We start from the raw sequence: 13,722 nt of genomic DNA, 5'->3' as shown, positions 1-13,722 counted from the left end.
CTGAAGCTTTCTTCCATAAATGCTCTTGTCTCTTCATTTTCTTGACTTTTTAAGATTAGATTGTAGAATTTCCTCATCATTGTTTGCGTCCATGGAATATATTGCTGTTTAGGATCCTGATTCTTCAACCTATCTCATGCCTCTGTTTTTGCAAACTTAGTCCATCTTTTTGAAACATACTTGTCTGGTATTCTTGTTACTGAATGCAAATGTAGAATTCTGATGCAATGATAACATAACCATTCAGATGCTTCAAAATTTTTGCAAGTACACCATACAGTCTGGCTCTCATGTATATAGTTTACTTGATGTGCAGACCATGGCTTGTCTTCAAGTGTTACTTGATAAAGTAGGCATTCTTCATTACTGCCTAACATCTGAACAGTTGTTGCCATAGAGTATCCAAACTCCTCTTCAAAATCTCTAAAGAGTGATAAAGTGAGCTGTACATCAAAATCATGTAGGTTCATTTATATTGCCATATATTAGGTGTAATTTATGTAGTTGTCAATTAACTTTTTACCTGTGCAGCATGCTTTAGCATTTCAGACAGAGGTAATGAAGTGAATGCTATTGACTTGCTACAGGTAAACTCATCATATTTCTCTGTGCTTCTCCAACGATTGGTTGTCTTCTTAAATATGGTATAAAATTCTGTCAAAGTAGTTTCTTTACTTGCTCTGAATCCTATAGCATGATTAGTGCTTTCACTCCTTTGTGACGATAAGATTCCTGCTGAAAAGAAATCTCTACTAAGGGTAGGACACCATTTGTCTTTCAACTCATACACTCTTTTGTACCAAGAGTGTTTTGTCAACTCATATTTCTGCAACATTGCCTGCCACTTTTCTTCGAATTCTTGTTCTGTCACACACATCTTTAAGCACTGGTTGAATGCAAATTTGAATTCTTTGTCTTTTTTAAGAGCTCCAAATCTGGTTATGGCATTTTGCTCCAAATGCCATATACAAAGTCTATGCCTTGTATTAGGAATCACCTGCATTGAAAATAAAGGGGTCACTTTATGCTGTTAAAAGGGTTACTTTATGCACTAAAAAGGGTAACTTTATGTAGCTAAAAGGGTAACTTTATGTGAAAAAGGAAAACTTTATTGTCAGAGCTCAAATCTGTAAGATGTCAATATAAATCTTTTACCTCCAGAATTGCATTTGCCATTGCTTGGTCTTGGTCAGTGAATATTGAAGTTGGTTTTCTATCCTCCATAGCTTTGAAGAAGGTTTGTAGTAACCACACAAATGAATCTGTCGTTTCATCCCCAATAAAAGCACATGCAAACATACAATTATACCAGTGGTTATTTATGCCAACAAATGGAGCACATATAAGATTATATCTGTTGGTTCTGTATATTGTATCAAAGACAAGAACATCTCCATATATCCTATAGTCTTCTAGCATCATTGAATCTCTCCAAAAGATATTGCAAATTCTTCCTTCTTTGTCAAACTTCACTCTAAAAAAGAAGTTTGGATCCTCTGATTGTTCTTGACTTAAAATGTTCTCTAAAGTTTGAGCATCTCTAGCCTCAATTTGTTCCATTCTTAACCTTGAGCAGAAATTCAGGTGATCTACAACACTATGGCCTACATTCTGTTCTCCTCCAGCCTTTGTAGCCATGTAATAGTAAGTGTCCATTGTAGTTAGACCTGAAGATTTCATTGTTTTGATTGCTTCAGCTTTTTCCTCTGTCATTTTTCTTTCAGAACAATGAAAATAATGCCACTGTGGCTTTGTTAGCTCGTGGTTATGCTGAATAACATGAGACACCACCTCAAACTTTCCTTCTTTATTCACTTTTGCTCTTATGCATGCCTTGCAATTCGATCTTGTAATGGCTACTTGTCTTGGCTTTCTTGCTTTTACATTTACATCCTCTTCATCAACCATTTCAACTAACTTTGTTTTCTTCTGACCTGAATGTCTCTTTCCCTCAGCAGAACACACATAGTTTTTCTCAGTTACTATTTTTGTGTGTTGTTTGAATCTAGCTGTATGTTTTCTTATTGAAAACCCCAGTATAGCAGCATGTTTTTCATACAATTCCAAAATTTCTTCAAAAGTTTCTCTTACCACACCAACAAATGATCCTCTAAGATCTAAACCAGAAGCATCAATTGGATTTGTATCTGTTATTTAATACAAACAAATCAGATAATAACCACAGGCAGCATAAAAAAGGGTAACATTCGTGTGAAAATAGGGTAACTTTTATGCATGAAAAAGGTAACATTTAGGCATTCAAAGGGTTACTTTTTGCATACAATCTGAATTTTCTGCATACAATCTGAGTGTAACATTTGTGCATAAATAGGGTCACTTTTAAGCATGAAAAGGGTAACATTTAGGCATTCAAAGGGTTACTTTTTGCATGCAATCTCAAAAGTTCTGCATTCAATCTGAGGGTAACATTTAGGCATAAGTACGGTCACGTTTATGCATGAAAAGGGTAACAATTATGTATTCAAAGGGTTACTTTTGCATACAATCTCAAAAATTTATAGAAATTACCTTCAGTTGCATTTGATTTGGTTGTTTGTTCTGAATTTGAATCAATTGATTTATCAGGAACCACTTGATTTTCTGCATTGTGAATTGCGTCTTCTGCATTCTCAATTGCTTCATCTGCATTATCAATTGCTTCATCTGCATTGTCTGGATGGTTGAATATTGGTACGAATTCATCTCCAAAACAATAAGTTTCTTCTTCTTCTATAATCGATCGATTTAAATCGATTTCAAATTCAGTCTCAATTTGCCTCTGTTTTTGTAGCAATTCGTGAATGAGATTGCTGCAATTTGTTGTATCGAAAGTCGAATTCTCCATTGATGATCGAATTCTGCAATTTGTAAGTTTTCTCACTTTCTTTGTCCTTAATTGATGATCGAATTCTTCTATTTGTGCGTTTTCTCACCTTTTTTCTCCTCGATTGATGATCGATTTCTGCAATTTTTGCGTTTTCTAACCTTTTTTCTCCTCGATTGATGATCGTTTTCTGCAATTTTTGCAATTTCTCACTTTCTCTCTCCTCAATGGATGATCGAGAGCTGCGTTTTCTCACTTTCTCTCTCCTCCATTGTTGTTCTGCGTTTTTTTGATTTTTAGGTATGAAATTCCGCGATTTGAAATTCCGTGATTTAAAAAAAAAAACAGTAAATATGTTGCACGTGGGAAAAACCCGATGTACAGTAAAAATACTGTACACAGGGTACATGCAAATGGAATTGTAGTAATATAGTTAAGCTTTTGAAACTGGTGTCTTGGAAAATGGTAGACTCGGGATTGTTGCGTTTATATACATAGTTCATCATTTACCACACGGTTTTAACCTTTTTTTCTTACTAGGGTGGCTAGCGGGCACACCATATCAAGCCATTTACGGGGAACTCTTGCAGTTGTTGGCAAAATAATGAAGGAAAATATGTAAACAAATATTTTTAGGGGTATAAATGCCCGTACAGTATTCTTAAGAGTTTTTTTTCTTTTCTTTTTTTTTTTAAAAAAAAAATCAACTAACATCAATGGGGAAAATAAGTAAATAAAAATTTCAAAGGGTATATAATTGTCCAAACACTATTCACATACGGAGTAAGATTTAAATAATTAAAACACACAAGTAAAAACTTAGAGGCAATTAGTATATATCATATCAATAGGGTTATATAAATAAACACATATTTTAATGATATACTAGTGTGTGGCCCGGGTGATGCCTCGGGTTGCTAGTTTGTACTTGTTGATTTCGAGTTTAAGTCTTGCTACAAACATTTTTTAGTTGCCAAACTCAATCATTACATGATGGAAACAAATAGTATAATAAAACACCAACTAACTTATCTAAGTTAACTATAATTTTGTTAAATAAAAAAATACAATTAATAAATGGCTAAGATGGTAAGACTTGTAACTTAAGGGCCTGTTCTTATACGTTTATTTTCAGTTCAGTTCAGCTCCTAATTTCCTTCTCTTATAAAATATTCATTTCAATTCAGTTCGGTTCAGCTCTAATAAGTTCAGTTCAGTTCAGCTGAGATCAGTCAATGAGAACAGGCCTTAAGACTTGTTGTTCTTGAGTTCAAGTCTTGTTATAAACATTTTTTAAATACAAACCTAATACATGTTGTAAAGGTGACATGTCATGTTTATAGTGACATGTGGCACATATTGCTGACATGTCGAAACTTAAAAAGGTGACACGTAGAACATATTATGTTTTAGGAACGCTTTTTAATATATAAGTATAGATATAGATTGTAATTGTTCTCACACTATTCATAAGTGTTTTCACATACTTTTACTTAGTATTTATGGAGTTGCTTCACCCCTATAAAGAGAATCGACGCAAATTACACAGGTGTTAATTCATACAACAATGGTATTCAAAGCTTAATAATCATATTCGATAGCTTTTTCTATAGGGTGCTTACTCTTTCCATTCCTATTTTAATGCCCCCTTTGCTATATTTGGGTGAAATTTTAAAAATCTTTGACTATAAATTCTCGTTAATAGATAATAGTCATATGTAATTTTGTTGGGTTCATTTTATAGTACTCAGTATATTTTACTCTTATAAATTTTACGCACTTCTTTATAAGTTAGTGTACAAAATCAAGCTAAAGTTTAATCAAATAAGAGAGTTAGATAAAAATAGTACAGATCAAATTAGACTATATTAACGAAAATAAGATGAACTAAACATCCTTACTAATTTGCTCTTCCCTAAGAGGCTGTTCTGTTTAGCTTAATTACAATTCAGTTACAATTCATTTCATCTCTATTTCATTTAGTTGTGTTATTTTCACGGAACAACCCTAACTCTTTTAAAACTCCTAACAAAAACCAAAGGATAAACAAAAGATACGAGTAAAAGGGACAAGAAAAGCCGAAAGAGGAAAGGAAAAAGATAGCCAAGTAGTGTAGCAAGGAGAAGTTTTAGTCAAGAAAAACAAAATCCTCAAAGTGTTCACCAATTGAAGTTGAAATGCGAGGAGATCGCGTGATTTTGAAGGCTGTTTTCAAAAACACATTTTTCAGGGCTTTCAGTTCTTCTTCAATTCAGTCATCACTTTCAAATCAATTTGGTAGACTCAAGCATCTGGGTTTTGATCTTCCTGATGTCTGGCCTCCTGCAACCTGTTCTCAACCTTCCATTACACCTCACTGTAATATTCAATTTTTCTATCTCTTATCTTCTTTTTATTGACTAATTGATTATTGGGTATGTTCTAGAATGTTATTTAAAGCTTTAAAGAATTGAAGTTTGTGAATTTTATGAATAATTGTGAATTGGGTTGTTTGATTGAATGATTAGTGATTTTGGGTAAATGGGTTTATGAAGAATATTTTGATTGATAGTTAATACTCACTTGGAAACTGCTTTACTTGGAATTTGGTTAATTTGAGAGAGTAGTTTGTAGAATTTACAACTTTTACTCTATTGGAAATTGTTCAATCTTCAGTCTTCATTAGCAGTAGTGTTTTGCATGACTTGTTGATTACTATGTACTGTGTTTCCAGCCCTTGGTGATATAATCTTCTTCATTACTAGACGTGAAAAGAAAAGTTGTTTCTAGTATACTACTCGTACATGGATTTGTGAATTTTGGACAATTCTATTTTTTTTTTTTTTTTTTTTTTTTTTTAATTTTTTTTAGGTTAGTTGATCGACATGTGAAACATGGTTTGCTATTTCTTCGGCCGAGGCTCCAAAATGTTCACATATGCAGTGAAGTGTGGGACAAATGCTACTAAAAAGTTGTTTTGTTAAGTCATTTTGACATTCTTTTTGGTATGTGATCTGTCTCTAGCAACCATCCGACCATGGGGATGTTTGCCTGAATGGAACGATCTCTAACGTGGTTATTCTCTAGTATCCTAATCTTTTGTTGCTACAATAAGCTCTTCAACGTTGGTGATTGATATGTAAATTGATGAAACTCAAACTTTATGAAAGCAAGATTTTTATGATAGATCTCATTGCTAATTTGTTTTCCTCAGAATTTGACCTCCTTGGAAGTATTTGAAAGAAAATAAAAAAACTTGGCTAACATTTAGTATTGAAGAATCTGCAAATTATACCTAATGTAACTATTGATCTAGAAAGATTTCGGTTAACTATCTCTGTTGCTTGCTTCGGTGCAAACTTCACTATATCATTGGAATTACCCAATCTCATAGATAGTTTAAAGTTCTATATTAGCAAGTCAGTCAAGCGATGAACCTTTTTAGTTTCTCCTGGATTAAAATTCCATGCCGTTTACATGTGAACTAATTAGGCACTTGAAAAGTCTGTGAAAAATGTTGATTGCTTGATTATTCTTCAAGAAGAATAAATTGTCAATTATGACATTTGAAGCAGTTGATGGGCCGAGTGCTGAAATCATTGATGGGAAGTCTATTGCCGCTAAAATTAAGTCACAAGTAGCTAGCGAAATTTTAAAGATGAAGGACTTTGGGAAGCAACCTGGTTTGGCTGTTGTTTTGGTAGGTGAAAGAAGTGATTCTCACACTTTTGTCCGCACCAAGATGAAGGCTTGTGATGAAGTTGGGATTTCTTCGTCTGTGATTGAACTGCATGCTGACTGTACAGAGGATGAAGTCTTTCATGTTGTTTCGAATCTTAATAAAGACCCATTGATCCACGGTGTCCTTGTGCAGCTTCCTCTTCCAAAAGTAATTTCTAGAACCATCTCATTTTCTCTAGCTCTTTTTTGTCTGTCATATATTAATGAATAATGAGAATGTGTGTAGTAGATTTCTTAAGGCATGCTTAGTTGAGGGACTTAAACCTATTTATACACTTACTAATATTAATTAACATACAAATCAAGCTCGTACTGTCAACTTACTAGCTTAATATAGTTTTGTCTGGGTGCTTGGGGGTGGGAACTGGGAGGTGGAAGTTCATTACTATAAGGTCTATAACTAAATATAGTCATGTTAATACCTCATGGAAGTACTAAAATAAAAATTGTTTCGCCTCACTTTTAAAAATATATACTTGGTGATTAATCAAGCAAGTTGTGTTAATACCATAACTGTTATATCAACTGACTATTAAATCAAGCAAGTTTCTTATGTTCTTTTATTGGGTAATACCATATTTTTGGGTTCATAGCTATTACATCTTCATTAATTTTGGTGCTGCTAGGGTTTGTTGGATCATTTATGGAGTATCATTCATTGGCTTCTGCTAACTGGTGACCTGTTTTGCTCAGCATTTGGATGAGGAGAAGATTCTGAATGTTGTTAATCCTGAAAAGGATGTCGATGGTTTTCATCCCTTCAATATGGGAAGTCTTGCAATGAAAGGAAGGGAGCCCTTTTTTATTCCATGCGCAGCCAAAAGTTGCATTGATTTATTGTTAAGGTCTGGTGTTGAAATCGCGGGAAAGAATGCAGTTGTGATTGGGCGAAGCAAACTTGTTGGATTGCCTGTTTCATTATTGCTGCAGGTACTTATTTCACATAACTCGGTTTAAAATTTATGCGTCTTTTGTGGAAGAGGAATTTACGGATAATGTTAATTTCATTTTTTTCTGGAAGAGGCACCATGCCACAGTGAGTGTTGTGCATTCATTCACCAAAAACGCACAAGAATTAACTCGTGAGGCAGATATAATCATCACAGATGTAGGTGTGCCCAACATGATTCGAGGCAATTGGTTAAGATCAGGTGCAGTTGTTATTGATGCAGGAACCAATGCAGTTAAGGTAAAACACTTGCAACTTCCTACAGACAATTGAAAAATATTACTGCATTATTTTGTTTCCAATAAAACAAGTGTGGCCTTGTAGAGTTGTGTTGTAGTTACGGAGTATTACTTATAAGTTTCGTTCCTGGTATAAATTATGGCTGTATATCAATAATAGGTACTATTTATGTCAAGGTCATGTTGTTTAGATAATGTGCCGGGCCAAGGTGGGCTTTGGCAAAGTTCGGCCTGTTTTCGGCTTGGGAATATTGTTATATAAGGTATAAGCTGTTTACAATGTTGGGCTAAAATCTTCCATTGGGGTCAGTTGCGCCCAAAAAATTTTGCCTACCCAATTGCAACGGGAAATTCTGTCCCCCAAAATATGGCCAGGCCAGTTTGATAGTTTGATGAGCTCTATGTCGAAGGAAGCTTGCGTTGTTTAATACACTGAAATGTATCTGTGCTTTGCAGGACCCAAATAGGAAAAATGGGTTTCACTTAACTGGTGATGTATGCTTTGAAGAAGCTGTAAGGGTGGCATCTGCTATTACCCCTGTTCCGGGAGGTTTGGGGCCTGTAACAATCTCCATGCTGCTCTCGAATACTCTTGATTCTGCTAAACGCGCTTATGGATTTGTCTAAGGTTTGATTGGTATGCATTCTCTAAGACACAGCACCTGCTATTTCATGTTTTACTCGTATTTAGGATTCATTTTACTGAACTCGTTCTTTTTGTTGGGACTCTTAGTTGTGGTCTTGTGGAGGCTATTTAGGCTATTTGTGTCAATCTGTAGTTCTATTAATCCTCAGTCTAGGTTCTCTATGCAACTGTAGGAATCAATAATACTTGTTTGGTTCTCTCAAGCGGCTGTAGAGTATAAAGCTTAAAGTGGCAGTAGTGTATCCTGTAAACTAATCCTGCTGAGGAGTCGAATTGGATATATAACTTATCCTGTTGAGGATTCAGAACATAGATTGTGTAGTGATCCAGTACGAAGCCTGGCATAAGAATCATCATGCAAAGTTTTACAGTTGACATAAAGAAGATTAAGAACCCTCAAGCAAAGCTTTAACAGATGACATCCTGAGTTTTTCGAAGTACATATGGTTACAGTCTCACCACTTAGCGCCATTACATTAAGGTGGTCTTGTATGGAGGAATCATATCACGTTAACTAATTGCTCATAGCTTACTCTTTTGCTTTCATGTTCTTTGTTTTAATCATATCCGTAACAACTATGTAAGGACGATTACTCCCTATTTTTGGTGCCCATCATTCAATGATTCTGACCTCTCCTTGTCAATTCGGTTTTAATTAATTTGTTTTTAATTAAAAAAGTCCTTGTTTTCAAGGTCCTTGTTGATAGTGGAGTTGGCATATTGCATAGACAGCATTTCCCTTTACAGCAAAGGCCTCATTTCTTTTAGGATAGATTTGTCCCACACTATAACTATCCCATATCCTTTTAGAATTCCCCCAATTTTCTTACTAGTAGTCCCTCTATTCCATAATGATGTTCTTGTTTTGAATCTTTGATTTTTAAAAAAGAGATATAATCTTCTAAATTTCTCTTACGAGTAATTTATAAGAACAAATATAGTCATGTGGATCTAGTTTGATTCGTCTTGGTGAGTAGATTATTAATATCTAACTTTTATAATTTTTGCTAGTGTGAGATTAAAGATATTTGCGGTCAAATATGGGTAAAAATTTACATCGATTTACGAAATAGGAACATCATTCTGAAATGAAAGGAGTATTTTTTAACACTAAATTTTAGACGAAAATGCTCTTTAACTTATTGTCTTTACAAGGATATCAAGTACTCCGTACATACTAAACTATTCTAATTTCATCTTCTTTTATCCAAAGTTTAACTTAAGTATTGGAAAAGTAAATGATGGAGTACTAAATTGACCATTGATTAAAATGTATGGACAATTGTATACTATTCACCCTTTAAACTCCAAACGTCAACTGGTGCTTAAAATTCCTAAATGTCTTCCTCTAGATGCTTCAAGCCACAATCAAAGAGCATAAGTCCACAACTTATCAAACTTTATCACGTGTAAATTCTCAATCACTCTCCTTGACGTGTCTTTGTCTTTCTACATTACCCTCCATTATTGACCTCTAAAAGTTAATATACCTTCACATTTCCTCCAAACAAAAAACTCCTCATCTTTATTCTTCCCCCAACCAAAAATGACGAATCACATCCACTTCCTCCTCATTTTCTCTCTCCTCTTCCTTTCCACCGCCACTTCCTCTTTCATCGGCGTCAACTTCGGCCGCGTCGCCGACAACCTCCCACCACCTTCCTCCGTCGCTAACTTCCTCACTTCCCAAACTACCCTCACCTCCGTCAAACTCTTCGACTGCGACCCTCAAATCCTCCAAGCTTTCGCTAACACCAACATTTCTCTCACTGTCAATATTCCCAACGCTAACATCATCCAACTCACTGACCCTTCCGCCGCCGAATCATGGGTTTCCTCCAACATCCTCCCTTACCACCCTCAAACCATCATCCGCTACATCGCGGTCGGCAACGAAGTTCACTTCTCTGGGGACAAAGCCCTTATAGCGAACACTGTCAAAGCAATGGAGTCAATTCACCAAGCACTGCAATCCTCGAAAATAACCGACGTCAAAGTTACCACCCCTCACTCCCTCGCCATCTTACCCCCGTTGATGTCCCCGAGTTCTGGACACTTCCAGAAGGGGTACGACCACGTCTTCTTCGGCCCGCTGCTGGAATTCCACAGAAAAACTAAATCACCTTTCATGGTTAACCCCTACCCTTACTTCGGGTTCAATGCTTCAATGATTGAATTCGCTATATTCAAGAAAAACGACGGCGTTTTGGACAAAGCAACTGGGTTAAAGTACTACAATATGTTTGATTACTTGATGGATGGGGTTTACTCTGCTATGAAAAGGTTAGGCTACGATGACGTGGATATAGCTGTTGGTGAAACCGGTTGGCCTTCGGCTGGTGATCCGGCTACCGAACCGGCGGCTACTTTGGATAATGCGGTTTCTTATAATGGGAATTTAGTTAAGCATTTGAAATCCGGTAAAGGAACGCCGTTAATGCCGAACCGGACATTCGATACGTATATTTTTGCTCTGTTTAATGAAAATCTTAAGGAGAGTGTTAGTGAGAGGAATTACGGTTTGTTTAGACCGGATTTTAGCCCGGTTTATGACGTCGGAGTTCTGAAGTCGCCTTCTCAGGTATGGGTATATTCGTCTTTTTACTTCTTGTTTGTGGTAGCTGAATTGATTAATAACCTGACATTAAAAAAAAAAAAAACCGTCCTTTGTAGTTTGTACAGCAAGGTGTAGGTTAAGCTACTTTATCAAAAACAGTTTTTAAAAAATTGAAATAAAGGGTAGTATTGTCATTTTACGTCTTTTTATTGGAAAATGTTTTCCCGGGTTTCTATAGCATGGGTCCCATCTCCCTAGAACGGGAACTTTTTCTCTAAATCACATAGGATCTCGCTAATGTGACGACTATCTTTGTTTTAAGTTACTTGTAACAATTTTATGTTAAATTGTTATAGTACTCGTAGTAAATAATTTGAATTAAAAATATATATAATTTTTTATTTTAAATTTTACTAGCATTAATTTAAAAATGCATGTCACTGACTGAATTGATGATGATTTAATGTTGCCAAAATCAATTGTTTTTTAAATTGAATTTTAGGCGGGAGGACCCACAACGGCACCAACAGCTCCATCGCCAACGGAATCAGGTGGGAAATGGTGCGTGGCAAAACCAGATGCAACTGATGATAAATTACAAGGGAACTTAGATTATGTTTGTAGCTTAGGGATCGACTGTAAGCCAATACAGGATGGTGGGCCCTGTTTCGATCCCAATACTGTTAGATCTCACGCATCTTACGCGATGAACGCTTATTACCACATCAATGGTCAGCAAGATTCCGATTGTTTCTTTGATGGCACCGGTGTCGTCACCTCCAGTAACCCTAGTATGATCTCTACTCTTCACTTATAGTCGCATTCTCTTTCCCGTACACAGTACACTATGTGAATCGTGTTTAGTGTTTATGCATAACTTTAACCATAATTGTTTTTAGAAATTGCGAGTGATGTTTTGAAAATTGGTATCGAGGAGCATCTAATGAGAAATGTAAAATTATCTTTTTAATACAAATGTGCAAGTAAAAAGAAGAAAAATATTTTATTTCAAACTCTAATTTCATTTATTTTTCCTCTAATGAAGGTTATGAAGCATGTCAGTATGTGACATAACGACATTGGTGGGATCGTGGGAGCTCCAGAATTATTAATAAATATTCAAACTACTACGGAGTACGTATTTAGGTTAGTAGATCATTAATTTTTATTAGTTAATCATAAAATGTCAGTAATTAGTACTTTAAGATGAGTTGGATGTATTGTAGTTAGCGAAGAGAGTATCGCTGCAATATTCTTGCAGATGATACATTATGCTGTTGTGAATGTAGCATGGTCATGCTACGATTTGATTTGTGTTTTATAATGTGTACTACCAGTACTGTACTAATTACTTTATTTCTTGTGTTGCAAATTTGCAATTACATTAAAGTATATAGGTTTTTTCCTCCCTCGGGTAAAATATAAATGGTAAAGTATAGATCTTAATCTAATTAAGATAGTTTTATATGAAGTCTTATAGTAGTAGCTTAGTTAATTGGAATGTGATCAAATTTCAATAGCCTAGTGTATTGTGTGATTTGTGTCAAACAAAATTCAATGTATCACATAGGATTTAATAAACCACCAATTCTATATCCCTATACCTTCAATACTTTAATAAACAACTTGTTCAACATCAAATCTATACTCACAAAAGTACAACATCGATCGATTCTTACCCCTGTCCTTCTGCTCTCTAAACACTAAAAAAAAAAAAAAAGTACAAAACCATGCTCGACTACGTTCTTCATATGGTTGTTTCTTGGTCCTTCATCCCAGTGAAGTCAGCTGCGATGACAAATCATCTTCATCGGTATGAGAACATATTTGGCACATGTATCAATTAGGAAGCTCAACAATTTAAAGAGAAAGCCCTGAAATTAAATCATCATATGTGATAGGACCGCGACAAATAGGACAAGTAGTATGTGTCCTTAAAAACCAGCTGTTAATACAAAAAGTGTGAAATCTATGTCCACAGTGCCTCAAAATTGTTCCAGAAAAAGTATTACGTATAACTTCACCATCTACTTCCATCGGCTCCGTGTCATACGATTCAAAACTATCTAAACAAATCACACAATCCAAGCAACTTTGAGTAATTTCATTTCTCCTCTCTTCGTCAATTTGTAGTATTACTGGATCCTCCTCGACAAAGTAGTCTGTTTGAATTTGTATCGTGTTGGCGGTAGGCATTGCACGCAAACTAGGCATAGCTTGAACTTGATCATGATTGTTCTGGGCTGAACCGGTGAAAAAACATCTGCTGTAACAATCACGAATTATTAAAATTACTACGAATACTAAAGCAGCAAAGAAAACGAAATTCACTGGTTCCATTGTTGAGTGCTAAGTTGCTAGATCTCTCCACCTTCTATACAACATATATAGATATTCAACCTTGACACTTAAATTTATTCATCGTATAAATATATATCTCCGTAACATAATTAAAATCCTTGCTATTCAAGATATTATTTTTAAAACATGATATATTTTTGGAATATTTATCTTGTATAGGCCGAAAGATGTTAGAGTTGTAATTTTTGGATCTTAAAAATAAAATAATAAGAATTACAATGATAATTCTAACTATTTCAACTAGATATTACCCTGTAAATTATAAAGATATTTAGGAAAAAATTATCATAAGAAGAATATTAATTAGCACTAGCTAAATAATCAAACTTTGGTGAAACTACAACTAGTCACGTCTATTGTAAAGAATAAGATTGATTAAAAAAAAAAAACCCTACTATTATGACACTTCTGTAAATGAATCGATTT

General features: G+C 35.0%; 2 protein-coding genes across 3 annotated transcripts; both read left to right on the top strand.

Moving 5' to 3' along the window:
• Positions 1-4,868: 4,868 nt before the first annotated feature.
• LOC145570019 (bifunctional protein FolD 2-like) lies at positions 4,869-9,077 on the top strand. Of its 2 annotated transcripts, none has more exons than XM_081629000.1 (6): positions 4,869-5,182; positions 6,376-6,692; positions 7,238-7,474; positions 7,566-7,733; positions 8,189-8,369; positions 8,552-9,077. In XM_081629000.1, the coding sequence occupies exons 1-5, from the start codon at positions 5,002-5,004 to the stop codon at positions 8,357-8,359; spliced, it is 1,074 nt and encodes a 357-aa protein (XP_081485126.1). In that variant the 5' UTR covers positions 4,869-5,001; the 3' UTR covers positions 8,360-8,369; positions 8,552-9,077. The 2 variants fall into 2 exon arrangements, with proteins under 2 accessions (XP_081485126.1, XP_081485127.1); XM_081629001.1 differs by having other exon boundaries at positions 4,872-5,182; positions 6,379-6,692; positions 8,552-9,065.
• A 788-nt stretch (positions 9,078-9,865) lies between these two features.
• On the top strand, positions 9,866-12,373 carry LOC145570018 (glucan endo-1,3-beta-glucosidase-like). The gene is made up of 3 exons (XM_081628999.1): positions 9,866-10,959; positions 11,438-11,726; positions 11,981-12,373. The coding sequence occupies exons 1-3, from the start codon at positions 9,925-9,927 to the stop codon at positions 12,007-12,009; spliced, it is 1,353 nt and encodes a 450-aa protein (XP_081485125.1). The 5' UTR covers positions 9,866-9,924; the 3' UTR covers positions 12,010-12,373.
• Positions 12,374-13,722: the final 1,349 nt, after the last annotated feature.

The sequence above is a fragment of the Chenopodium album genome, chromosome 12, assembly GCF_948465745.1.
Source record: "Chenopodium album chromosome 12, dcCheAlbu1.1, whole genome shotgun sequence".
Lineage (NCBI taxonomy): Eukaryota > Viridiplantae > Streptophyta > Magnoliopsida > Caryophyllales > Amaranthaceae > Chenopodium > Chenopodium album.
This window is presented reverse-complemented; position numbering and strand designations above follow the sequence as displayed.